Here is a 27,268-nt window from a genome sequence, read left to right as displayed (position 1 = left end):
GATTGACCCTATGAGTCTAGGCGGCTGACCCTGTACTAACTTCCTAAATTTGCTGAAATTTAAAGTCCAGGAGACTGACCCCTTGAGTCCAAGCACCTGATGTTGTTTTTTGTCCCACATTGGTAGAATAGTTCCACATTAGTATAAAAGGTTGCTTTGAATATTTTATATTATTTGTCCCACATTGGAGAGAAGTGTTTTTTGGACTTGAAGTTGAAGATATATAAAGAGCTCAACTCTTCATTTGTAAAACACACCTCAAAGTTGTACTTTGTCAAGAAGTAGTGGATTGATCATTGACGAGCTCAACTCTTGTTCTTTTTACTGTTTTATTATTAATATCAGCGTTGCTTTAATTTCTTATATATTCAATAGCAATAGTTGTAGTATTTGTGTTTGGCATAAGTGGGGTGCTCGGCACAACAATTGGTATCAGAGTTAGGTTGAATAGTGTCGATACGGATGTGTTCCTCTGTTAGGATCCTTGATTCCACGTTTGATGCCTAAGAAAGACTTTGTCTAAGCGAGTGCTAAGAGACCATTGCGGCTCAGTCGCTCACTGGAGGTCGGCTTGGTCAAAGTGAAATTTCATAAGATAAAACAGAGTAGACACAGTTGGTACATACTATTCATCCTGGGTCTTTTGTTTTATTGGTTGCTATTGAATATATAGAAGAAGGCACAAACTAGTGCAGTAGTAGAAGAAACTCTGTCCCCATGAACTTCAACCCCTTCGGCTTCGACATCATCATCGAAGACGATAGCTAATACTCGGTTTAAGGTAGAGAAATTTGATGGTACCAATAATTTTGGTATGTGACAATGTGAGGTGATGGACATCTTGTATCAACAAGAACTAGATATTGCTTTGGATGATAAACCAGTAGATATGGGTGACAGAGATTGGGAAAAGATCAATCGTCAAACATGTGATACGATTCGTCTATGTCTCGCTAAAAATCAAAAATATTGTGTTATGAGGGAGACATATGCAAAGAAATTGTGGAAGACATTGGAAGATACATTTATGACTAAAAGTCTGGAAAATTGGCTCTATTTGAAAAAGAAATTGTTTCGCTTCCAGTATCAACCAGGTATTTCGATTAATGACCACATAAATGCTTTCAATAAAATTTTGGCTGATTTGTTAAATTTGGATGAAAAGGTGAAAGATAAGGATAAAGTCATATTGTTACTGAATTCTCTCCCTAATGAGTATGAACATTTGACCACCACTTTATTGTATGGGAAAGATAAAGTTACTTATGATATTGTTTGTACTGCATTGATTATTACTGAATGCAGAAAGAAGGATCAGATGGTCCATAAGAAAATAGCAAAAGCACTAACATTAAGGGGACGTTCTCAAAGTCGTATGCCTGGAAGGAAGAGTAAATCTCATGGGAGACCTGCTAAAGATGAATGCGCCTTTTGTTGTGAGAGATGGCATTGGAAGAAAGATTGCCCTAAATTATAGCAGAAGAATAATGGCAAAGCACATTCTAATGCCAATATAACCAATGATGATGGAAGTGAGTTAGATTTTTCTCTTGTTGGAACATTTTCATCACATTATTTTGGTGAGTGAATTTTGGATTCTGATTGTTCCTATCACATGTGTCTCAATAGGGAATGATTTTCTAATTTTGAAGAATTAGATGGTGGGATTGTTTCTATGGGAAATGATAATACTTGTAAAACAACTGGAATAGGATCAATACAGTTGAAATGTCAAGATGGAAATATTAAGACCATAACTGATGTTAGGTATGTTTCAAGCCTAAAGAAAAATCTGATTCCATTTGGTGCCTTAGAATCTAAAGGACCCTTTAGATTCTAAGAAAGATGGCTTAGAAGCTGTTGTTTCTAAGAAAGATACAGGTTCAGATACAACCAGATTATGGCATATGCGATTAGCACATGTAGGAGAAAAATATTTGCAACAATTAGCTAAACGAAATTTGTTAAAGGGTGCAAAGGTGTGCAAACTTGAATTTTGTGAGCATTGCATTCTGGAAAAACAAACTAGAGTGAAATTTGGCACAACAATCCACCAGACTGAAAGTATTTTAGACTACATCCATACAGATGTATGGGGACCCATAAAAACAGCTTCGTTGGGTGGTATGCATTATTTTGTCACTTTTGTTGATGATTTTTCCAAAAGAGTTTGAGTGTATTCTATGAAGCATAAAAATGAAGTGTGTGATATTTTCCTTAAGTGGAAAAAATTAGTTGAAACTCAAACTGGCAGAAAGATTAAACGGCTCAGATCAGATAATGGTGGTGAATACATGAGTGACCCATTTATGAAGGTATGTCAAGATGAAGGTATTGCTTGACACTTCATAGTTCGAGATACACCACAACAGAATGGGGTGGCAGAGCGCATGAATCGGACTTTACTGAAGAAAGTTCGATGTATGTTGTCTAATGTTGGGTTAGACAAAAGGTTTTGGGTTGAGACTGTTAGATATGCGTGTCATCTCATTAATCGTCTACCATCATATGCAATAGGGGGAAAAAACACCTTATAAGGTATGGTCTGGAAAGCCTGCTAGTAATTATGATTCTTTACATGTATTTGGTACTATGGCTTGTTATCATGTTAAATAATCTAAGTTGGATCCAAGAGTCAAGAAAGCAATATTCATGGGGATAAGTGTAGGAGTCAAAGGATACCGTCTTTGGTGTCTAGAGACGAAAAAAATGATTTTAAATAAGGATGTGACTTTTGATGAACTTGCGATGATGAAGAAAACAATATGTAAGGAGTCGCGAGTTGAAGAGAAGACCAGTGGTACTCAACAATAGGTAGAGGTTAAGAAAATTTTGGGAAACCCAGTGAGAAATGAGACTACACAAGGTAACTCTCCAGTTACGGTGGGGAATAGTGTACAAGAAGAGGAGATTTCAATTCGAGAATCTTCACAGCAACAAGAATCAATTGTTTCTCAAAGGCCAAGATGAGAAATTCAAAAACCTGCTCAGTATATTGATATGGTGGCCTATGCACTTCTAGTTATGGATGATAATGTTCCTTGCACTTTCAAAGAAGCAATGAGGAACTCTGAATAAGACAAGTGGAAAAAAGCAATGGATGAAGAAATGCAGTCTTTTCATCAAAATCAAACTTGGGAGCTAACCCAGCTGCCCAATGGTAAGAAAGGAATTAGTTGCAAATGAGTTTATGTAAAGAAAGAAAGATTTCCAGATGCAAATAATGTTTGCTTCAAAGCTAGATTGGTAGCTACGGGCTACGCACAGAAGGAAGACATTGATTATAATGAAGTATTTTCTCTAGTTGTTAAACATTCTTCCATTCGAATTTTGTTGGCTTTGGTAGCACAATTTGATCTTGAACTAGTTCAACTCGATGTAAAAATTGCATTTTTACATGATGATTTGGAAGAGGAAATCTATATGACTCAGCCAGATGGATTTCAGGTTGTTGGAAAAGAAAATTGGATATGTAAATTGGGTAAATCGTTGTATGGTTTAAAACAGTCTCCAAGACAATGGTACAAACGATTTCACCAGTTTATGATGGGTCAGAAATACATCAGAAATAAACATGATCATTATGTTTATTTTCGCAGACTACAAAATGGATCTTTTATATATTTACTCTTGTATATTGATGATATGTTGATAGCTTCAAAGAATAGGGAAGAAATCAACAAGTTGAAAAGTCAGTTAAATCAATAGTTTGAAATGAAAGATCTTGGTGAAGCAAAGAAGATACTTGGCATGGAGATTCGTAGAGACAAAATGAGAGGAAGAGTTTTATCTCAGAAACAGTATTTGAAGAAGGTAGTACAGAGTTTTAGCATGTCTGAGCAGTCAAAACCAGTAAGCACTCCTCTTGCTCTTCATTTCAAACTTAGTACAACTTAATCTCCTAAATCAGATGAGGAACGTAAGTGTATGTCACAAGTTTCTTATGCAAGTGTTGTTGGTAGTCTGATGTATGCAATGGTTTGTACTAGACCTGATATTTCACAAGCTGTTAGTATGGTGAGCAGGTATATGCATAATCCGAGTAAAGGACATTGGCAAGCTGTGAAATTAATTTTTGAGATATATTATGAATACGATTGATGTTGGTATAGTATTTGAGAAAAATAATACTATTGATCAACGTGTTGTTGGATATGCGGATTCTGATTTTGCAGGTAATTTGGATAAACATCGATCAACTACTGGATATGTTTTTACATTTTCTAATTGTCTAGTGAGTTGGAGGTCTACTTACAGTCTACCATTGTCTTGTCTACAACAGAAGCAGAGTACATGACAGTTTCAAAGGCTATTAAGGAAGCTATTTGGTTACGGGGTTTACTTGAAAATTTGAGAGTTATTCAGAAGCACATTGTTGTATTCTGTGATAGCGAGAGTGCTATTCATTTGACAAAGAATCAAGTCTACATGCACGAACGAAACATACCGACTTTCAGTTTCATTTTATGCAGGATATTATTAATGGAGGCAAAATACTTCTCATTACAAAAAAAACTGGTTTTTAGTGACGAAAATATTAGTGATGAATTCAATTTCATCACTAAAAGTTTGTATTAGTGACAGTTTTTAAGAACCGTCACTAATAGTGTAAGCATTAGTGATGGTTTTAGCAGTCATCACTAATACAACACTATTAGTGACGGTTTTAAAATCGTCACTAATACTTTTGTCACTAAAAACTATGCGGTAAATAATTTTTGCACAAAAATTTTTTCATGAAAACATTAGCGACGATTCTAGGGTATTAGTGACGGATTAAATTCGTCACTAAAAGTCAATTATTAGTGATGATTAACAAACCATCACTACTAATATTTATGAATATATAAAAAAAATTTAGTTAAGGGTATTAGTGACAGATTGGGAGACTCGTCACTAATAATAGGGTATTAGTGACAGTTTTGAAACCATCACTAATACTGTTCTTATTTAAAAAAAATCTTTTGAGTTTCAATCTTATCATTTGAGAGTGCATTAAAAATGCTTATTCATCATACTCATTAGTGTTAGCTTTACCGCCCAAGAGGGGGGTGAATTGGTATTTTTAAAATTTATCTCCTAGGTATTCCTCCTAACAGCAGTATATTCACAAGCCTATGGTCAATCTAATGCAAATAGTGTAAATATACCAGAAATTAAATAAAGCAATTTAAACAATCACACAAGCTCCAGAAAGTAGTAAAGAGAGGATGACACGTAGATATGTTATCGAGGTTCAGCCAACTGCCTACGTCCCCGTCTTGGCTAATGAGCACAAGGATTATCATAATAACTTGCTCACTTAAACGGGTGGAGCGGCACCTATACAAACCAGGTCAAATTACCACAGAGCTAACTTCAACTTTTATACCAATCCTTATCAGGCTGGATTACCGTCCCCTTAGGCCACGCCTGGAATCTCTCTGATATACAATCAAAAGGTACAATACAAGGGTGCTTTCAAGTAAAGCAGATATGTACCACAAATGCGCACAATCACTAACACCACAGATGATTTAATAATGTAAGCTCGGTGTGGTCTAAATGGTTCAACTCTCAAAAATATTTTCTATTAGTACAATATGTACGTGAGAGTGTCAAACAAACAATCAGTGTATTTTAAAATATTTCAATCAAATGTATTCACACAGAATATTGAGCTAACCTCAAGAATATCAATCAGTAGTATGTCTTAATCTCATGAATATGTATGTGCTTGGATTGCAAAATGAATAATCTTTGTATTCAGTAAAGGATATATACTTGAATAAATATTGCCACAAAGATTTATGTAACAAACATAAATATCTTTTCTCAAATAGTTCAATAATGATTCCACAAGATATTTGAATAAGTTTGAAAAACGTTTTTGCAAATCAAAAACAAATACAAACTTCTAAAGATATTGCAATAGGAATGCAATACTCGGAAGTTCACCTCAAGCCTTCTTAGGGTAGGCTTATTAGAAAAGCCTCATAAGAATACTTAGGTTATGCTCTCGTAAGAAAAATCGATTCAATACACTTTAAACAATGAGAGCAAACCTCTAAACAATATAACTCAATGCACTTACAAATGATACAGAAGGATAGAGAAGGTAAGTTTGAGTGGATTCTATATGAGTTTGAGAAGTAGGATGTATTTAACTTGAGAGAGAGTTTTTGAGTGTATTTTCTAATCAATGCTTAATTATCCCAAATGAAGGAGTATATATAGACATACCAAAATATTTGACCGTTGGAGACCTATTAGGAATTATTGAAAAAGTTTAATGACACTTAAATCATTTTAACCCTATTTAAAAATTATTTATCCGTGGTAAAAATTATGGCAACCCGAGAGGTTCGGTCGACCAGAACAAGTTCGGTCGACCAGGACTCATATGGTTCGGTCGACCAGGGGAATTTTGAACTGAGGTCTCGGTCGACCGGAAGAGAGCGATTTTTCAAATTTCAGAGGTTCGGTCGACTGAACCTTTTTGAACTGCCTGGTTCAGTCGACCAGGCCATTGGGATTTCTCCCGAGGACCCTCCAGTCGACTAGGTAGTTGGAGAACAAAAGTTCTCGGTCGACTAGATGGTCAAAATGTTGACCAGGGAGGGTTTCGATCGACCAGGGCTATTTGAACAGAGTTGGTTCGGTTGACCGGGACCTTGGTCAATAGTTGACCCAGGTTTGGTTCGGCCGACTAGACAAAAAATGAACTGATTTGGCCGGTCGACCGAAAGTGCACCAAGTGTGCATTTCGGTCCCATTTTGATACAATCAAGCCCTATTTAAGTGCCTAACAATCATGTGTGTGCATGTGTGTGTCCTAGGATCACTTGGGTCCAAAATAGAGACACCGAAAAAGTCTGGTGTCGGTTGACCGAAAGAAAAGCCCTAAGGTCATTTCTAGGTCACTATTTAGTTTGAGCTTACAGATTAAAACATGCATGTGTTGTGTATGCTTATTACAAACCAAATAACCTAATTTACTATTACAGACCAAATGTGCAAGAGGAATATATATATTACAACACTTAATAAAAGATTTGTCTTTAGTTCTTCATTTTCTCCATGTGCATTTGTATTATGATTTTGATAGTTTTGGTTCCTGCACATATTCTCAAACACCCATTAGATATATAATGAGAATTCGTTATAATCAAAATCGGGCGTGACCTATAGGGTCAACAATTAGCTCAAAAGGGAGCATTCATTGTACACAAGCTTTATTCTCATTCGTATTTTTGTGATTCGGATTTTGAATCGTGCCAAGCGAGGGCATATCATTTAGAGAGGTAGCTCCACCTACAAGGAGTGATGTAAAAGGCATCTCCGCCAATAAGGAGGTTTGTATGAGGTGGCTCCGCCTTGATTGAAGGATTGAATAATGGAAATCCTCAAGCAGTTATCTTGAGGCGAGGACATAGGCGGGATTCGTCGAACGTTGTAAATCTCAGTATTATATTCTCTAACCCTTCTCTCATTTAAATTTCTGCAATTGTATGTTTAAATATTTATAACATTTCAGATTGGTTGAGAAACCCTAAACTTGAGATTGTCTTTGTTTGAAAAATAAGTAAAATAGTGACCTAAATTTTTAAATATCCAATTCACCCCCCCCCCCCTTTTGGGATTTCACCAAAACTAGCATTTTATACTTTCAAATTTTACTTTATAATAAATATTTTATTGAAAATGACAATTGAAAAATAGAAAAAATAATTTATAATTAACTTTATTATTATTTTAAAAATTAATGTATATTTTTTTATTATATTTAAATTCATGTGATCTTTTTATTTTAGTTTTAATTTAAAGGTGTACAAATTGAATTATTTAGTCTAAAAGAACTATTTCTAAACATTGAAGTTTCTAATATATTATCAAAAAAGTGAAAATTTTAAATTTAAATATCATTTTTTTCTACAAATAGCTGAAAATCAATAACAAAATAAAAAATTTTAAAAACATAATTTTATAATCTATTTTTTAATTTTACAGAAATAAAAAAATAGAAAAGAACAATAATACTAAATAGATTCTTAATTTATTTATTCTATTTGTTCAAACTTAAGAAAATAAGAACAAAGAAACAAATGAACCTATGTGCATGTGCATGAACAATAATTAAGATGCATTTTATCCGCTGATCCAACAATGTTCATGAATCATGATGCAATGAATTAATTGCTAATACCAAAATTCTCCAATCTAATCCGAAAATGTGAAGAATATCACAAATTCAAAAGATGCCATGTTCCCTGCAGCGAAAATTAAAAGAGTAAAGACAGGATATTGACATGATTTCAAACCAACAAGACCATCCACTGTCGTCGGTAAATTGACGTGAGAAAAAATCGGCACATAACGTCAGCGATTACGCTTGCAAGCCATATACTGACGTCGGCCCTTACGCTAAGGCGCGTTAACGCGCACAGCCCTCCAGTCCCCACACATCACAAGCGCTGAGCACCCAAAATCTTCAATTTCCCTGCAACCATGGCTTCCCCCATGAAATGATATCTATAAGTAACCACACACACACACACACGAATGCTTAAGCTCGAGCAACGGAAAACACTGCCTCACACAGTACTGATACTGATTCACATAGATCGCCAGTGTGCGTTCTTCCCGGCCGCGCAAATTAATTAATTCCGAGAATGTGCAGTGGTGGCAGCGCCGTGAGGAGGATGAAGTTGGGCTCTCAGGGGCTGGAAGTATCGGCGCAGGGATTGGGGTGCATGGGCATGTCCCAGAGCTACGGCCTTCCGAAGCCCGAAGACGAAATGATCACTCTCATTCACCACGTCATCAACGCCGGAGTCACCTTCCTTGACACCTCCGACGTCTACGGCCCCCACACCAACGAACTCCTCATCGGAAAGGTCAGCTTGATTATACCCACCCCACTTTGGTTCAATTCAATACGCCACATTTCCTAATAATATATATATATATATATATATATATATATATATATATATATATATGTCTTTAATTTGTGGGTTTGGTAATGACTTGGATTGGTGAATTGATCGATGAAGTAAAAATTCTGCGCGCAGGCGTTGAAAGTGGGAGGGATGAGGGAAAGGGTTCAAATAGCGACCAAGTTTGGGTGCCGACGGGTGGAGGGGAAGCTTGAGGTGTGCGGGGATCCGGCGTACGTGAGGGCGGCGTGCGAGGCGAGCTTGAAGCGCCTCGGCATTGATTGCATCGATCTCTACTATGTGCATCGCATTGATACCCGCCTGCCCATTGAAGTCACGGTTTGTTCCGACCCCCAGAGTCTTTTATTAATCTAGCTAGTGGAATTGGACAGAAATAGATATATGTTGATAGTGAAAGCTTACTTCTTATTAATCTAGCATCCCCACTTCCTTTCCTAACTGCTAACTTTGAGTCTATTACATTCGTTGGCTTTTTATTATTGGTATTTGACAACTCAAAAAAGAAAAGTCGAGGATGATTTTTTTATTTCTTAAATAAGATCACATTTTATCTCTACTATTAAAAAGGAGATTCTTTTTTTATCGACTAGTTTTTAAATTAACTCACATGCACTTATTACTATTACCGATTTTTTCCTAAAACACCCCTAAACAACCCAAACTATTAAGATTACCCCTATAACCACTACTAATTACCCAAAATGCCCCAAAGATATGGGACTCACAAAATACTTTTGTACATGCCCATGATTAATGTAAATGAAAGTTACTCAAAATTTTGTTTTAGTTAAATGTCGTGGACTTTGCCTCAATATGTGCATGTTTGATATGGCATTTTCTAATTGGCTTAAGCTTTGGATTTATTTTTTTTTTTTTTTCTTTTTTGTGGTTGACTCCTCCAAATTGCTCATTTTACTATTCAATTCCTTAATCATTACGATTTCACATTAATTAGTATTTACCATTGATCAAATACTGATGTTTATTTCTCTTTACTTGCAACTTGTATATGCAAGATGGGAGAACTCAAGAAACTAGTTGAGGAGGGTAAAATAAAATACATAGGTCTATCCGAGGCTCGTCCTTCAACAATACGAAGAGCACATGCAGTTCATCCAATAACAGCAGTGCAATTAGAGTGGTCCTTGTGGACAAGAGATGTAGAAGAAGAAATAATTCCCACTTGCAGGCAAGACGCTAATTAATGTTATAGCTAGTTGTCTAGTAATGATGATTAGTTATTATTTTGAAGTTCTAATTTCATCTTGATCTTGTGCTAATCTCAGAGAACTTGGAATTGGGATTGTTCCTTTTAGTCCTTTAGGAAGGGGCTTCCTTTCACATGGGCCAAATGTTACTGAGAACTTGACAAATAATGACTTTCGAAAGGTTCGTATAATATGCATGCATGTCATTTGCATTTCATTCAAAGATGTATCATATAGCTTTTGCAATAATAATTTTTCGTGCCATTATTTTTAAATTTGTTTTGAATATCACCTTCATACTTGAACATAGATGTCCTTCTTCAGACTTAGATTGATGCTTGACATTCATTATATTTTCTCATTTTACACTGATTTAATTAGCATCATTGGCGATGGAAACCACTTATAAAATGCTCAACATGCATTCCAAGCACGTACAATAGCTTCAAATAGAGCATTTGGGCTAGTGGAAAACAAAAAGTTCAACCTCAACCTTTTAGCACCTCACTCATTTTCCCACAAAACTAGTTCTACTAGACTACCACTTAGTGGACACTAATTTTTGAAAATCTAATGCACAATAAGCATTGAAACTACACTTGAATACCTAGACTCAACTTTTTAACCATGGTTCATTAATGTGCAAATCGCTTCATTATAATATTAGTCAAGTGTTTTGTTTTCTAATGGAACTCTTGCAAATATTTTAAGTGAACTAAGTATGACTATACTTTTTGAGTTGGAAATATTTTTTGCACAATATTTTTCCCAAATTTTTTGAAAGGTCAAACTTTGACAAGGACAAAATTTTCTACACTAATTTTAAAAAAAAAGACTCTTTCTTGAAATTTTGAAAATTCGTGGTCTACTTAAGAAATATTGTAGCCATGGTTTCAACCAAGTACTTCTATTTAATGTAACAAGCTCGCGCAATATTTCCATGGTTACAATTTAAACCTACTGCTCTAGGATTCATTTAGTTTTAGAAAGGGCTATATTCTAATAATGTCCATGTTTTGTGGCAGATTTTCATTTTGGACGCTAATATATAAATTTCATTTATTGTAGACTTTACCCAGGTTCCAACCAGAAAATCTAGAGCATAACAAGCACATATTTGAGACGGTAAATGAATTGGCAAACAAGAAGGGTTGCACCCCGTCGCAGCTGGCACTAGCTTGGGTCCATTTACAAGGGGCTGATGTGTGTCCCATACCTGGAACCACTAAGATTGAGAACTTCAATCAAAATGTGGGTGCTTTGTCCCTAAAACTAACACAAGAAGAGATGGCTGCCCTGGAATCCCTTGCTGCTATAGTGAAGGGGAACAGATATGCATCTGGTGTTATTACATGGAAAGACTCGGAGACTGCCCCTCTATCTTCATGGAAAGCTAATTAAAGAGATGCCTATAGTACCTTCTCGATTGCATACTAGTAGGGAAATAATTGATTTCTCGCATATTGTATTTCGAAGTCATCCAAGAAGACACAAGAAAGGACTACAAGGCTTGCCTTAATAGTAGGGTCCACCTTGGCCCTGTGTCTATCTTGGACAATCTGGGGATGCAAGATGCCAAGAAAGCTATAATAATGCCTACTTGCAGTTCTTAGAAAAATGAACTTAAGTTTATATGCTTTTGTTTTAGATATATAACTATGGGTTTAATGTATGTGTTCAAGTAAGATATATTTGTTGAAGGTGTATTAATAGTGTGCAAGGGAATAAATAAGATATTGAATGAAGTGATGATGCCTCATGTATGAAATGTCCTATACATATCTATGTATGAGAGTGAGGGAGGTTCACTTCAAAATCTTATAATCCCTTTCTATATATGGAGGCTAGACAACCACACAATTCCTAAAAACAATTGAAAAGGAACAATTGTTTTGCAATAATATGAATAAAACATGGCAGAATGAAATTTATGAACCTCTTTTAAAGAAAAGGACCAAGATGAAGTGCTTTGAGAGATTACTGTACGAGGATTTAGAAACAAATTTAGAAACAGATTCCAAATTATAAGAGAGTTTTTTAGAAGCTTAGGGCTAGGGGACTATTGTAGCTAGGTTTTATAGTCAAAGAAACTCATTTTAATCCATCAAATGAATTATCGACTAACCATACATAGGGCTCGTTAGACCACCTCTGGGATGATTGACCATCAAATTGGCTGTCATCATATAAAGAAGAAAATTTTCTTCAAGCGCACATTGATTTGCCTTAAGGGCCAATCTGTCACGCCCCGAATCCTGAAATGGAACCTAAGGGTGAAAATGTAATTTAACATGTCTCTGTATCATACATATCATCCACAGATACAGTACAAAGGATGAGGGTTCGATCCCGTGGGATTCCCAGACACCCTATACACATCCCAACACAACAGAACATACGCAGCGGAAAAAAGTCATTCTATACACATACAGTACCATAGCAGAGTCTATACAAGAGCAGAACAAGACTCTATCATACAACGTACATTCTGGTGTCCAACATATCTTAAAATGGCAACCCACAAAACACAAGTCCTAGTACTTACCCAAGCGCTACCCGCAATACACCTGTCACTACGCTTCCGACACAAGGACGTTAGTTCCAATACTCGAACGACCTATAAAAATGTACGTACAGTAGGGATGAGACACATCTTAATAAGGAAGAATACAGGTTATATCAGTGTGTGGCATTTGAGTGTTATCATGATGCAACATACATGAAGTTAAATGTAGTTCCAGTACTAATTCCACATTAGTGCATACATGCACACACACACATTGTCGCGACGTCCCGGAGCACGTGGTGCCCCGGGCGGCGAAATGAAAATGTTGTTTATAATTTTCGGGGAAAATAAAGAATGTCAGAGTCGCCACTAACCTTTTAGTGTGGTTAGAACACATGATTATTACCCCGTTAAGGGTAGAGTGAGTCTACGTTACCAGAGCTAGGGTCGGGAGTTCGGTTACGTGAGGGGAAGGTACAAGCACCCCCTACGCGCCCATTCTTACGAACGGTACCTAACTAATTTGGAATTATCCCTAAGTTAATTTAAAAAGTCTTTCACATTACTCCTCTATTAGTGGATTTACAAATATACATGGAATATAAATAAATAAATAAATAAATAAATAAGTGAATCATACAAAAATATATGTATTATATATATTCCTTCAGAACTAAAGGTACGTGAAGCTCGAAAGCTCATACCCTCGCATTAAAATCATAGGGATAAAAATTAAAAAAATACTTAAAAAAATACATTCCCAAATTTTGAAATTGTATTGAATTTTTTTATAGGAAAATACTAGTATGGGAGTTTTTTGGAATTCAAAGGGTGTCAAATATAAACATATAATGTGAACAACGATATCAAAAATACCATGATACATAAAATGAAAAAAAAAAGACATAATAATAATAATAATAATAATAATAATAATAATAATAATAATAATAATAATAACAACAACTATATGCCATATGTACTATATAATAATAAATCACTATAATACCTAATAACTTACCCTAATAATAAACCAACCTAATAGATAGTAACAATACACGCATCATAATAATGATAATAATGTACCACATACCATAATAATACTAAACTTAGAGTAATAATAATAATAATAATAATAATAATAATAATACACTACCATATAATAAGACATTAACATCCTATAAATATAATAATGACACCCTAAGTTAACACTCAATATATATACACATATGGAAACAATTAATCCCTAAAAAATAATAATAATACGATGGAAACAATTCGAACCCTAGAGTAAATAAACGATATATGCAATAATAATTATAGAAATAATGGAAGCCTTACCATTAATATACAATAATAATGTGAGAGACCAATCAAACCCTAAATAAAACATACGATGAACAAAACCCTAAATATACCATTAAAATCCTAAATAAAACCTATAATAATCTAAACCCAAAATAAACAATATATACTAAAATAAATAAAAACCCTTAGGATAATATACAACAAATACATAGACACCCTAAGTAATAAATAATTATATTATAATGATTGAAAATACAATGATAACATAAGCACTTTAAACCAATATTCCAACAATAAATATGGACATGTAATAAAGTATTAAATAATAATCCAATACCTATAACAATAATATTAATATATATATATATATATATATATATATATAATAAAAGTCTAAACATGAAAACTATATATTACAATAAAAAAAATATATTATACATACCTGCATAAAAAAAACAAAAAAACAAAACAAAAACCCGAATATTAGATATTAGCAATGACCAAAATCAGAAGAGAAATAAATAAAAATAAAATAAAACAAAATAACAAAAATAAAATAAAATTGCATGCCTCTGTCTGTGTGTTCTGTGCAGGGAGCTTGCAGAGGGAGGCACTTACAGTGGGGGGTCTGCCGGCGACTGCTGGTGGGAGCGAACGCCGACGGTGGCGTAGCGGCTGCTGCTGGTTATTGGGGCTGTGTGCTCGGGTGTGGAGGACCTCCGGCGATTGCAGAAGGGGATGGCTGGGGACGGAGATGGCTAGTTGCAGACGGATCTTCTGCTGCTGCTGCAGGGGAGTTTGACTCGACTGTGCACGGAGGGTCTGGAGTGGTTGGCTGCTACAATAGCTTGAGTCTAGTGCACAGGTTGCGGGAGGTCCGAGAGGAACGGTCGTGCATGTCTATGGTGCTGGAGAGGTTTGTCGGAGCAAGGAGTGGCCAGAGATTGGCTTGGAGCAGGTTGCCGGAGTTGGGTGATGAGGTGACTGGGAAACGGGTGACTCACGGCTGTTGGTAGGAGGTCCACGGATGGCTAATTGGAGCAGGGGTTTTCGGCGGCTATGGAAGAAGAAGAAGAAGAAGAAGAAGAAGCCTTTTTTATTTTTTATTTTTTTTTTTGTTTTGGCTCCTCTGCTCGTGCGCCACTGTTCAAGAGCCTATATATAGGCTTCCAATAAAACCATACTTAAGCAATAATAATAATAATAATAATAATAATAATAATAATAATAATAATAATAATAGCATTAATAATAATAATAATAATAATAATAAGACAAAAATAATAATGATAGCAAAAATAACAAAATAATAATAATAATAATAATAATAAAAGTAATAAAAAATAATAATAATAACGATAATAATGATAATAGCTAAATAATAGTAAGTACTAATAATATAGGAAAATAATAATAATAATAGTGAAAATAATAATAATAAATAATATAAATAACAATAATAATAATAATAATAATAATAATAGGGGACCCCTTGTTCTATTTGGTTAGGGCAAAAATAGGGTGTCTACAACTGCCCCTCTTTATAGGCTTGGTTGCTTCAATGTAATGGTAGGAACTCTCCTGCGTTTTTTGTAGCAACAAGCCTCCAAAGATAAAAAACACATATTTTAGCCAAGTCTTTCAACTCCCTATGGCTTTCTAGGTTAATCAAGAGTTGTTTATTTCTGCCAACCAAGGACGATTTGCACTGAATGTAAGAATCCAGGTTGAGGTACACAGGGATGGCTTGCTGCGCATGTAAGAATCCGACCCTTAGCGAATACGATGATCCGAGTCATGGGACACAATGATGGCTTGCTTCGAATGTAAGAATTCGAGCCGTAGAGGACACGACGATCCGAGCCATGGGACACAATGATGGCTTTCTTCGAATGTAAGAATCCGAGCTGTAGGGATACGATGATCCGAGTCATGGGACACAATGATGGCTTGCTTCAAATGTAAGAATCCGAACCGTAGGGATACGATGATCCGAGCCATGAGACACAATGATGGCTTGTTTCGATTGTAAGAATCCGAGCCATGGGACACAATGATGGCTTGCTTCGAATGTAAGAATCCGAACTGTAAGGATACAATGATCCGAACCATGGGACACAATGATGGCTTGCTTCGAATGTAAAAATTTGAGCCGTAGGGATACGATGATCCGAGCCATGGGACACAATGATAGCTTACTTCGAATATAAGAATCAGAGCCGTAGGGATACGATGATCTGAGCCATGAGACACAATGATGGCTTACTTCGAATGTAAGAATTCAAGTCGTAGGGATACGATGATCTAGGCCATAGGACACAATGATGACTTGCTCCGAATGTAAGAATCCGAGCCATAGTGGACACGATGATCCGAGCCATGGGACACAATGATGGCTTGCTTCGAATGTAAGAATCCGAGTTATAGGGATACGATGATCTGAGCCATGGGGCACAATGATAGCTTGCTTCAAATGTAAGAATTTGAGCCATAGGGATATGATGATCCGAGCCATAGGACACACTGATAGCTTGTTTCGAATATAAGAATCCGAACCGTAAGGATACGATGATCCGAATCATGGGACACAATGATGGGTTGCTTCGAATGTAAGAATCTGAGTCGTAGGAATAAGGTGATCCGAGCCATGGGACACAATGATGGCTTGCTTCAAATGTAAGAATCCGAACCGTAGGGATATGATAATCCGAGCCATGGGACACAATAATGGCTTGCTTCGGATATAAGAATCCGAGTCGTAGGGATACGGTGATCCGAGCCATGGGACACAATAATGGCTTGCTTCAAATGTAAGAATCCGAACCGTAGGGATACGATGATCCAAGTCATAGGACACAATGATGGCTTGCTTCAAACGTAAGAATCCGAGCTGCAGGGATACGATGATCCGAGTCATGAGACACGATGATGGCTTGCTTCGAATGTAAGAATCCGAGCCGTAAGGATACGATGATCCAAGTCATGGGACACAATGATGGCTTGTTTTGAATGTAAGAATCCGAGTCATAGCGGACACAGTGATCCGAGCCATGGGACAATGATGGCTTGCTTCCAATGTAAGAATCCGAGCCGTAGGGATACGATGATCCAAGTCATGGGACAGAATGATGGCTTGCTTCAAATGTAAGAATCCGAGCCGTAGGGATATGATGATCCGAGCCATAAGACACAATAATGGCTTGCTTCAAATGTAAGAATCCGAGCTGTAGGGATATGATGATCGGAGCCATGGGACACAATGATGGCTTGCTTCGAATGTAAGAATCCGAGCCGTAGGGATACGGTGATCCGAGCCATGGGACGCAATAATGGCTTGCTTCGAATGTAAGAATCCGAACCGTAGGGATATGATGATCCGAGCCATGGGACATAATGATGGCTTGTTTCGAATGTAAGAATTCGAGTCGTAGCGGATACGATGATCCGAGTCATAGGACACAACGATAGTTTGGTTTGAATGTAAGAATCCGAGCCGTAGGGATACTGTGAGCCGAGTTATGGGACACAATAATGGCTTACTTCGAATATAAGAATCCGAGCCATAGCGGATACGGTGATTCGAGTCATGGGACACAATGATGGCTTGCTTCGAATGTAAGAATTCGAACCGTAGGGATACGATGATCCGAGTTATGGGACATAATGATGGGTTGCTTCGAATGTAAGAATCCGAGTCGTTGCGGATACAATGATCTGAGCCACCTCAACCGGTAACAATGTGTGTAAGCAAAGTTTAGAAAATAGTTACTCTATTTGGAAAATACACTTGAGGTAAGGTCTGAATGTTAATGAATGACTCCCTTTACCTTTGGGATCTGTTGCCCCAGTTTCAAAATAAATCAATGTGTGTTTGGGGTGAGCTGCCCCAGTTTCCAAGTAAATCAATGTGCGCTTGGGGTCAGCTACCCCAACTCAGATATTAGTATAGCAGGAATCTCTCAATCAAAAATGTCAAATGATCATTTGAAAGCTTATTCAACAAGAAAAGTATGAAGGGTACTCTATTGCTGCCTATGATACTAGAATGCAATGATATGCTACTATATGTATGCATGTTGATAACTTATGATGCTAGAATGCAGTAATATGTTGCTATCAATATGCATGCTACTTACTTATGATTTTTTTATTTTTTATTTTTTATTATTTATTATTTTTTGTGCAATGCATGAAATGCACAATGATGCATAAAATGTGTGAAATAGATAGTAATGCGTGAAATGCAAGATAACGCATGAAATGCATGACAATGCATGAAATGAGGTAATGCATGAAATGCATGGCAATACATACATGACATGTAGGGTAATGCATGAAATGCATGGAATTAGGTAATGCATGTCATGTAGAGTAATGCATGGTAATGTATGAAATTTAGGTAATGCATGCAAGGCATGGTAATGCATGAAATTTGGGCAATGCATGTCATGTAGAGTAATGCATGACAATGTATGAAATGTTGATAATGCATGAAGTGCATGGCAATGCATGAATTCAGGTGATGCATGAAATACATGGCGATGCATGAGGTGTATGGTAATGCATGGAATGCATGACAATATATGAAATTTAGGTAATGCATGAAATGCATGGCAATGCGTGAAATTTAGGTAATGCATGACAATGCATGAATCTTTTCTCCCAACGCGCTTATGATCAATGACCTCATCTTTGATCTCTACATGAAATTCGCCACATTTGAATGGGTCTGTAACTGGTCTTGGCTCAATCTTCTTAATTCATCCGGTCATGGAAGCGATTCACTCGACTCAAATGAAAATCACAAAATCTGGCTCAGTTGAATGGACCTACAGTTGATCTTGACTCTGATTTCATATTCCAATCTGATAAGAAGGCACTTGAATGGGACCTACTGAAACTCAACTCGAAATTTACTCCAGTTAAATTCATCTGCCACCGATCTTGACTCTATTGTTGGATTCTTTTTGAATAAGCAGATCATTGAAACCTAACATAACATTTGCCCCAGTTAGGCTGCTCTTTCTCCATAAGTATCTTTTTCGTAGAAACTACTGGAGATTTTGAAATTCTTTGACTATCTATCATCTTTTAACACTCTAAAGAGTAAGAAGGGTTTTTTATTTTTTATTTATTTATTTATTTATTTTTGGAACGAGAAATAATTATGCTACTATGACATCAACTTGCTACATCAAAAGGCCACAGGCACCAAATAAATGTTTTACCATATTTCAATGCTATTGTAGGGAAAAATTCATACTAGTATTCAAAAGTCGTATAACGTTTATTTCCTAGCCTAGACGACTGTCTTTCTCTTCGACTGCCCCAGTTCCATCAACCCATGTTTTGATCTCAAGATAGTCTTTAAGACTCGGGACAAAACGTAAGCTTAGGGATGTAGGCTTTCAGAATAAAAGGGACACTAAGGCTCAAAATCTCACCCCATCAGACGCAATATTGAGTCTGAACTGCGTCTGACAAATCATTAGAGACAACAATGTATACCAATCTGGTCAGGACTTTCATTTGGACTGTAATGTAGGCTAAGGGTATAGGTTAAAGAAGAAAGGAGTTACATAAGGCTCAAAATCATCAATTTCATCAAAGATAATTTGGTCAAAGATCACATATATAGCATATCCCTTATTTTTTCTTTCTTCTTCCTTTACTTCTGCTTTCTCACTTTCCTTTTATTTCTTCCATTTTTATCTTCTTTTTCTTCTTTTGCCACAACTTTCGCTTTTCCTTTATGAAGGAATCTTAACTTCATTTTCATTTGAACTTCATTTGGGACCAATCTTTTAAAAAAACTGCCCCAGTGTGGGGTGTGATCCTTTGACGGGTTACTTAAGAAATGAATCTTTTAGGCTCAAGAAGGGCTTGCAAAGGATTTCTTCTTTGACGTTCTTTTGGATAGCAGAAAAATGGCCTACCATCCTTTTGGTAATGATTATTGTCTCAAATGATTCACCAAACGCTAAGGTACCCAAGCCCAAGTTAGATTTCTAATAATCTGATTTTTGAGAAAAAAACTAGTTTAACTTTTACGTTCAACTTGGTTAACAAATAGTAAATCATTGTTTGAGCTCTTTTTAGGGATAACTGGTTGGCCAAAAAGGGTCATCCATCATTTGATCAAAACATGAGTAATGAATTGACACAAAATTATCAGAACAGCGCAGCCGCTTCGTTGAATTCCTTGGAAAGTAAGATACTTCTTCATAACATTTGAATTTAATGATTGTTTCATCCTTCTCTACTTTAGCCTCTTGGATTTAATTTTCAAAAATTAACAGCTCTTTCCAGCTTGTGAATACTGGCAATATTACTTTCCCTATTCCCGTATGAAACATAAGCAAACAAAATTTAGCAACTGGACTCATGATGCAAGTGAAATAACGAAATGCATAATTCATTTTATTAAAGATAGAAAATCTTTCGAGATAACGAAATGCATAATTCATTTTATTAAAGATAGAAAATCTTTCGAGATAACGAAATGCATAATTCATTTTATTAAAGATAGAAAATCTTTCGAGACACAGGTGTCTACGGATTACAAAAGACATAATAATGGGGAAAACAAAAGAACATCAAATGAAAAAGATTAGATAGTCAAAAGCTCGCTACTCCAACACTTTAGCCTCTGTGGATAATGACTGAAACTATTGATTTGGGAACCTCCCTGATATGTTAACCACTTCCTTCCTTGTGTTTGGGCAAAAGATTCCCCTGGACTCCCGGTTGTTTGTCGTCAAAAGCTAACCATCTCGCATCTCTTAATGATTGCACCTTATGCTTGAAGGCCCAACATCGGTCAATAGTATGACCGGGAGAGTTAGCATGGTACTCACAATGAACCCCAAGATCATACCACTGTGGAGGAGGGTTCGTAAAGGGCATCCCAGGGATTGCGGATACCATTCTCCTTTCCTGCAGTTAAGGAAATAATTCGGCTTATGTCATGGGAATGGGGTTCACCCTTCGGAAGTTTCTGGTCACATTCCTGTTTCGTGCTTGCTGATTCGGCAGGATTGGCGTAAGCCTAGGAGTCACGAATTGGAGCCTCATGCCCGTATGCACTGTTTGATTTACTGCGGGATCAAAACCAAAGTTTCTCTTAAACCATTGGTTCCTACTTCTTGGGTACTGATTCTTCTAGTTAGAATGTTCATGTATCATTTGTACTTCTTCCTCCTTCCTATTAGTCCACCTTTTTCCCGGACCAGTTTCTACGCCACTATCCTTGACTAGTGCTGCCTTGATATCGCCTTCAATTCTTCCTCCTGCAGCCACGATATTCATAAAATCGTTGGGAGTTGCTCCCCAAAGATGTGTGCTTTAGGGGTCTTTTAATATGCTTACAAACAAAGAGATGGCTTCTCGGTCACTCACCAGGGGGTCCACCTGGATCGACATATTTCTCCACCTATAAGCATATTCTCTAAATGTTTCGGTGGATTTCTTCTCCATTTCTTGTAGTCATTCGATCAGGCGTCATTTCCGTCACATGGCGGTAGTGAGTGACAAAGGCATTCGCCAAGTCCTTCCAAGTGCAGATCCGAGCCTTATCTTGCTGAATGTACCAACGGATAGCGGACCTGGTCAAACTGCTTTGAAAACAATGCATCATTAGTTTTTCATCGTCTGAGTAAGCAGTCATTGTTTGGCAGTACATCACTAAATGCGTTCGAGGGCACCGGGTCCCGTCAAACTTTTCAAAGTCTGGCATTTTGAACTTTGGCGACAGGGTAACTTTTGGCACCAAGCAAAGGTCATTTGGATTAACGGAATCGAAAGTATTAGATCCTTCCATTTCTTTCAAGCACTCTTCCAATACATCATAGCGACGCTCAGCCTCAAATTTGCTTATCCTCATATCAGAAGGAACTAACAGAGGAGTTTCTGCCACTGGAAACCCCTGTGTTGGCATAGCAAAGATGAAAGGAGGCATATTTGGCAGTGGACCCCCCATGATACCAGGTGGTGGACTGATGTTTGTCCATGATCTGGGGTGAACCCTAGGGGATGAGTGGGATCTACATCTACTTCGAGATCAACCTGCACCGCCTTTCCTTTGTTCATCAATAACTCTAGGACCTTACTTATCTTATCATTTATCTCTTCTTGTCCTTGTTCCAGACCCAGGACCCTGTTTTCCAATAGTTCACTCATTTCTCTTGTTCTTTGCCTAGTGTTGTACTGATGCGTGGTGGTCTCAATTATTGCTTTATGTTACTCAAACAACCTCTTTGATTAGGAATTGAAAACCAAAAATTTCCTTTTTAAATTCATGAATGCACAATTATGTACTGCTTGAGTAAATGTGTTTTGATGCATGGTCAAGGTATGCAATAGGTGTTTATGCATGGATGCAACTAATGCACTCATACATATAAACAAAGATATGAGCGTGCATGCAGCCTATCGTGCATGACTATGTATGAAATGAAGTGCATGAATATGATGTAACCTAAATGACTACTTAGCCAGAATTCTAGAAAAATTTCACTAATGAAAGATTTCAAGATTAACACAACCATTGATGGGCCACAATTTCAGTTCAAATCTTCCCTCAACCATTCCTTTCCTTGTTGATGATCTATGTACCTCAAATTCTATGAAGGGTCAGATTATGATCTAAGGTTGGGGTTGACCCAAGGTAGTCAACCTGTTGGATTTGTTCAATGCTGACTTGTGAACTTTAGTGTGCACTTGAGCCTTGAGTATTTTAAAATATAGGCTTCAATGTATTTCATGATGAGATCGGACCCTAGTTTTAAAAGGACTTAGGCTTGAATTACTTAGAAAATGTTGGTCCGGATTTTTAGGTAATTGGACCGAAGCCCATTTTTGAAATTTGGGTTTGACCCTTTTTGAAAGTCAGGCCTAGGCCAAGTTTTTACTTAGGAAATGGTCGGGCCTATGCTTTTTATTTCTAAAACAATTAGGCCCGAGTTATTTGAAAAATGGTGCTTTCCCAATTGACCAGACTCATACTCGAGATTAGACACAAAATTCGAACTAGGAAGTAGCTATTGTAACTTCGCCATCGATGACCAAGGTGATAGTGGATTTGAAGTGGTGTAGTAGCAGCACTACGTGCAATAGGAGGCAAGAGCAACTCAGAATAGTAGAGTCCACCAGCTTCACATCTGGTACCAATTTTCTCCCTCGTCTTCAAATTTGATCAAGAAAGAAAGTTGCAAAACACTTTAGTGACTTCATAGTCTTACTAAAAGATATGATATTGAAGGGAAATTTGGGAATGAACAAAAGAGAAGAAATAGAGATTATGGTAGTACGATTTACTGTTCCCATCCCCTTAATTGTAGTAGTGGAGCCATCAGCAAGTATGACTCAAGGTATATTTTTAGAACACTTGAGGGCAGAGAAGAAGTCCGTTAAACTTGTAATCTGTTCATGGCAGCAGAATTGATAGCCCAAGGACCAGCAAGGACAGGTACCAAATGGCATGCAGGCTGCAGTATTACCTTTCTGAGCAAAAGATGCAATGATGAGATGCTTGTTGGACGCCTGATGGTGTAGGAACAATGAATACTCTTCCTCTGAGATAGTTAAAGTATGCCATTAACGAATTTCCGAATAAGTGACTCATAAGGGAACCATACTTTTGGTATTTGTGAACTCCATCCTACCCCTCACAAATGAGACCAACAAGGTTAACAATCAGAAACAACCTAAACAACAACGTCAACAATCAGAAACAACCACGAACAAGGTGGATAACTAAAATGACCTTGAATGAGTCACAAACTAGCATAACACTGCTGCATCCCCAAAAACTAACACATGAGCACTGCCGCAGCCCCAAGGTGGGTCCAGCTCTGATTAAAAATGATGGTTTCACGAAGACTAGATGCATGTGTTGTGGAGAAACCATGGACATTTAGGTGAATGTGCACTCTTTTTACAACAGAAGACGTATAAACCCAATAAAATTGAAAGCTTTGCTAACAGGACAAATCATCAATGGAACCAAAACAAGAAAATTATAAAGTAATTGAGGAAAAATATTCAAAAAATGTAATGCTACCTACTGGAGCAAACCCCTCCTCACCACACCCCCCCCCCCAAAAAAAATAAAAATAAAAGGAGAGAAAAGAAATGAGGTTTCCCATCACAACATGGCACAAGACCAACAATCCTATCTACTGCTAAATGAAAAGAATAAAGCACACAATATTAGCCCTAACACTGGTATTTGTAGGTTAAGACATTTCAATAGCACTTATCCTCTCAGTAATTGAGTTCTTTCACCTTCAGTCAACTGGTAAAGTTCCACTCATTCCCTCCCCGAATCCGTCTGCACCCAGGCAAAAGATGAGAGAAGGGGGTCTCTCAGGGCGGTTGGCACAGTTCCTTTCATACATGGTGAACTACTTTTCATTTTGGTTCGGATTTTTTGTGAAATTAATTAGTTTCACTTTTTTTTTTATTTGATCTTTCAGTTTCTGTTTCAGTTTAACACTTAAACCATGTGAAAAATCAGAATATAAGCAAATTATATGCATATATTTGAACACACACACACACACACAAAATGTAAATAAATAACACATGTTAAAATGCATGTGTTTTCTCTAAAGAAGTTTGGGTTACTACACACTGTAGGGTAACACATGCAAGCTGTTGGTGCACTAGCCCTGGTACAAGAAAAAACTTCTTGCAGGGGAAAGAATATTTAAAGGAGGTAGAAGAACCAACACCACCACCCACCCACCTCCCCACCCCCCACACAAAAAAAAAAAATGCCTCAAATAAAAAATCAGAAGGCAAAAAAAAACCCACCACCTTAAAAAGAAAAAAAAATTCACTTCAAATGCAGGGTACATGGAGAGGACACACTCCCCCCCCCCCCCACCCCCGGGGTGTTCTGCACAGAATAGAAGTTTGAAATACATTCTAATATAAGATCTCTGTCATTAAATTCTTACCTTAGATTCGCTCGCACATCTTCATAAAGATTTTATTTTAAACTTAAATCTAAGTGCGTGAAAAATCTTCAATTGGTGCATTAAATCTCTTGCCAAATTTCTTTCATCTTTTTTTATTATTCATTGTAGTTTTCACTTATTTGAAATCCAATTAGACCGCTAATCAAAGAGTAATGAGCATTGTATAAGTATCTTTGAGCATAAAAAATTGTAATATCTAATAGAACTCCAGCAACAAATGAAATAACTTGCCTGAACTAAATCCTTTTCTTCAATTAATCCCTTGACAGTTCCCCCTTTGGCCAATAACTCAAACAGTATCTGCAAGTTTTAACAGGAGAAAAACTTAAAAATAAACACAAGCATGGTAGGATGACCAAAGATACTAAACATAAATAAATAATAAACATTTTAAGATTTAACCACTTGAAAAATCATCTTCCATGCTATGTTCAAATATGTTAGGCTGCTCAGCTATTAAACACGAAAACTATCAGCCAATTGAAAGTAAGAACTTATGTTTGCCAAGTAGTTTTTTGGTAGTATGTTCCATGCCTAATTTCTCTCATGTCAATAGAAAACATCATATGTATCTATGTTAAAAAGGCTATCATAGTCCAATACTAAAAGGAAATTCGAGAGGAGAAGAACGGATCTTGAAGAAAAAAAAATTAAAAATTAATAAAAAAGGGAAGCGATGCTGCAAACTGTTCATATTCATCAGATAGTTGAACATGCAAACTGAGAATGCCTTCATGGTTAAACTATAAGACAAGGACAAGAATCAAACTTCAAAAACGATATGCTAACCATATCTAGACACCAGAATGGTAGTTCAAACATCTAAATTGTTCATTGAATAAAATATCGCAACGCAAATAACAAAATCCTCAATACAGCATAAAAGGAATTGCCAGAAGCAAAGATTTACCTCTTTCCCAATCTTTCCACTAATGGTACCACCTTTTATGGAAGCTATCAGCTCCGCCAGCTCTTGAGGGCTAAGCTTAACCTCATTTATAGACACCTTTTCATTTTTCATGTAAGCAGCAATATCACCCATTATCCAATTGGTAGCTAGCTTCACATCAGCACCCTTTCCAACAGTCGCATCAAAAAAATCTGCAACCTGTAGCGATCATTCATTGAGGCAATGACATCAAAGAATAACATAACAACAAAAACCAACCAAGCCCTAAGTCCCACTAGGTGAGTCGGTTACATGAATCCTTTTCCGCCAATTTACGCGGCCATGGACAATTTCTTTCAACAAATTCAAGGCTATTAAATCCTTGCTCACTATCTCATTCCAAGTTATTTTAGGTCTAGCACTACCCCTCCTACAGCCCCTCACAGTAACTAACTCTTCCTCAGTGGTACACTATGTGGCCTACATTGCAAGTGTCCAAACCATCCTAGTCGTCTCACCCTTAATTTATCTTCTACAGGAGCTACGCTTAACTTACCACAAATTTGTTCATTTCTTACCTTTTAATGTTACATCATTCATCCAGCTAAGCATTCTCATCTCAACAACTTTTACTATTTGGATATTTTGTTTCTTAGTTGCCCAACATTCTGATCCATATAACATAGTTGGTCTTACAGTCGTCCTATAAAATTTCCCTTCTAATTTTAAGAGTATTCTACGATCACAAAGCACAGTTGAAGCACTTCTCCATTTTACTCAACTTGCTTTACCTCTATGCATTACATTCTTTTCAATTTCTCCCTCAGCTTGCATAATAGATCCAAGGTATCGAAATCTAGTAGTGCTACTGATTTCTTCATCATCAAGTTTAGCTGTCTCCAATATTCCACCTACTATTACAAAAACTACATTTCATACATTCTGTCTTATTTCTACTAATCCTAAAACCTCTAAATTCTAAAATTTTTCTCTATAATTCTAACTTAGACTCTACTCCACCCCTAGTTTCATTGGTCAAGACAATATCATTTGCTAACAACATACACAATGGAAAGTCATTTTGGATACTCCTAATCAATTCAACCATCACTGAAACAAAAAGATAAGGGCTCGAGGCAAATCCTTGATGTACACCTATTATGATTGGAAATTCTCTAGTCTTTCCACCTATAGTCCTAAGACTAGTCATTACTCCATCATACATATCCTTGATAACATCAGTATACTTACTACATACACCCTTTTTTTTTCTCTAACACTCATCATAGAACTTCCCTCAGTACCCTATCCTATGCTTTCTCCAAGTCAATAAATACCATATGCAACTCCCTCTTCTTTTCCCTTAACTTTTCCATTAATCTTCTTAAAAGATATATAGTTTCTACAGTAAATCTCCCAAACATAAAACCAAATTT

The 27,268-nt window shown here is 36.7% G+C and overlaps 1 protein-coding gene and 1 pseudogene across 1 annotated transcript; one reads left to right on the top strand and one right to left on the bottom strand.

Annotated features, from left to right (window-relative positions):
* Positions 1–8,417: 8,417 nt before the first annotated feature.
* LOC131151795 (probable aldo-keto reductase 5) lies at positions 8,418–11,892 on the top strand. Its single transcript, XM_058103211.1, has 5 exons — positions 8,418–8,876; positions 9,054–9,257; positions 9,956–10,128; positions 10,226–10,328; positions 11,216–11,892. Exons 1-5 carry the CDS (start codon positions 8,652–8,654, stop codon positions 11,546–11,548), a joined length of 1,038 nt encoding a protein of 345 aa, XP_057959194.1. The 5' UTR covers positions 8,418–8,651; the 3' UTR covers positions 11,549–11,892.
* A 415-nt stretch (positions 11,893–12,307) lies between these two features.
* LOC131151794 (glutamyl-tRNA(Gln) amidotransferase subunit B, chloroplastic/mitochondrial-like) overlaps positions 12,308–27,268 on the bottom strand; it is a 33,981-nt pseudogene continuing 19,020 nt past the window's right edge.

Source organism: Malania oleifera, chromosome 3 (assembly GCF_029873635.1).
Source record: "Malania oleifera isolate guangnan ecotype guangnan chromosome 3, ASM2987363v1, whole genome shotgun sequence".
Classification (NCBI taxonomy): Eukaryota; Viridiplantae; Streptophyta; class Magnoliopsida; order Santalales; family Ximeniaceae; genus Malania; species Malania oleifera.
This window is presented reverse-complemented; position numbering and strand designations above follow the sequence as displayed.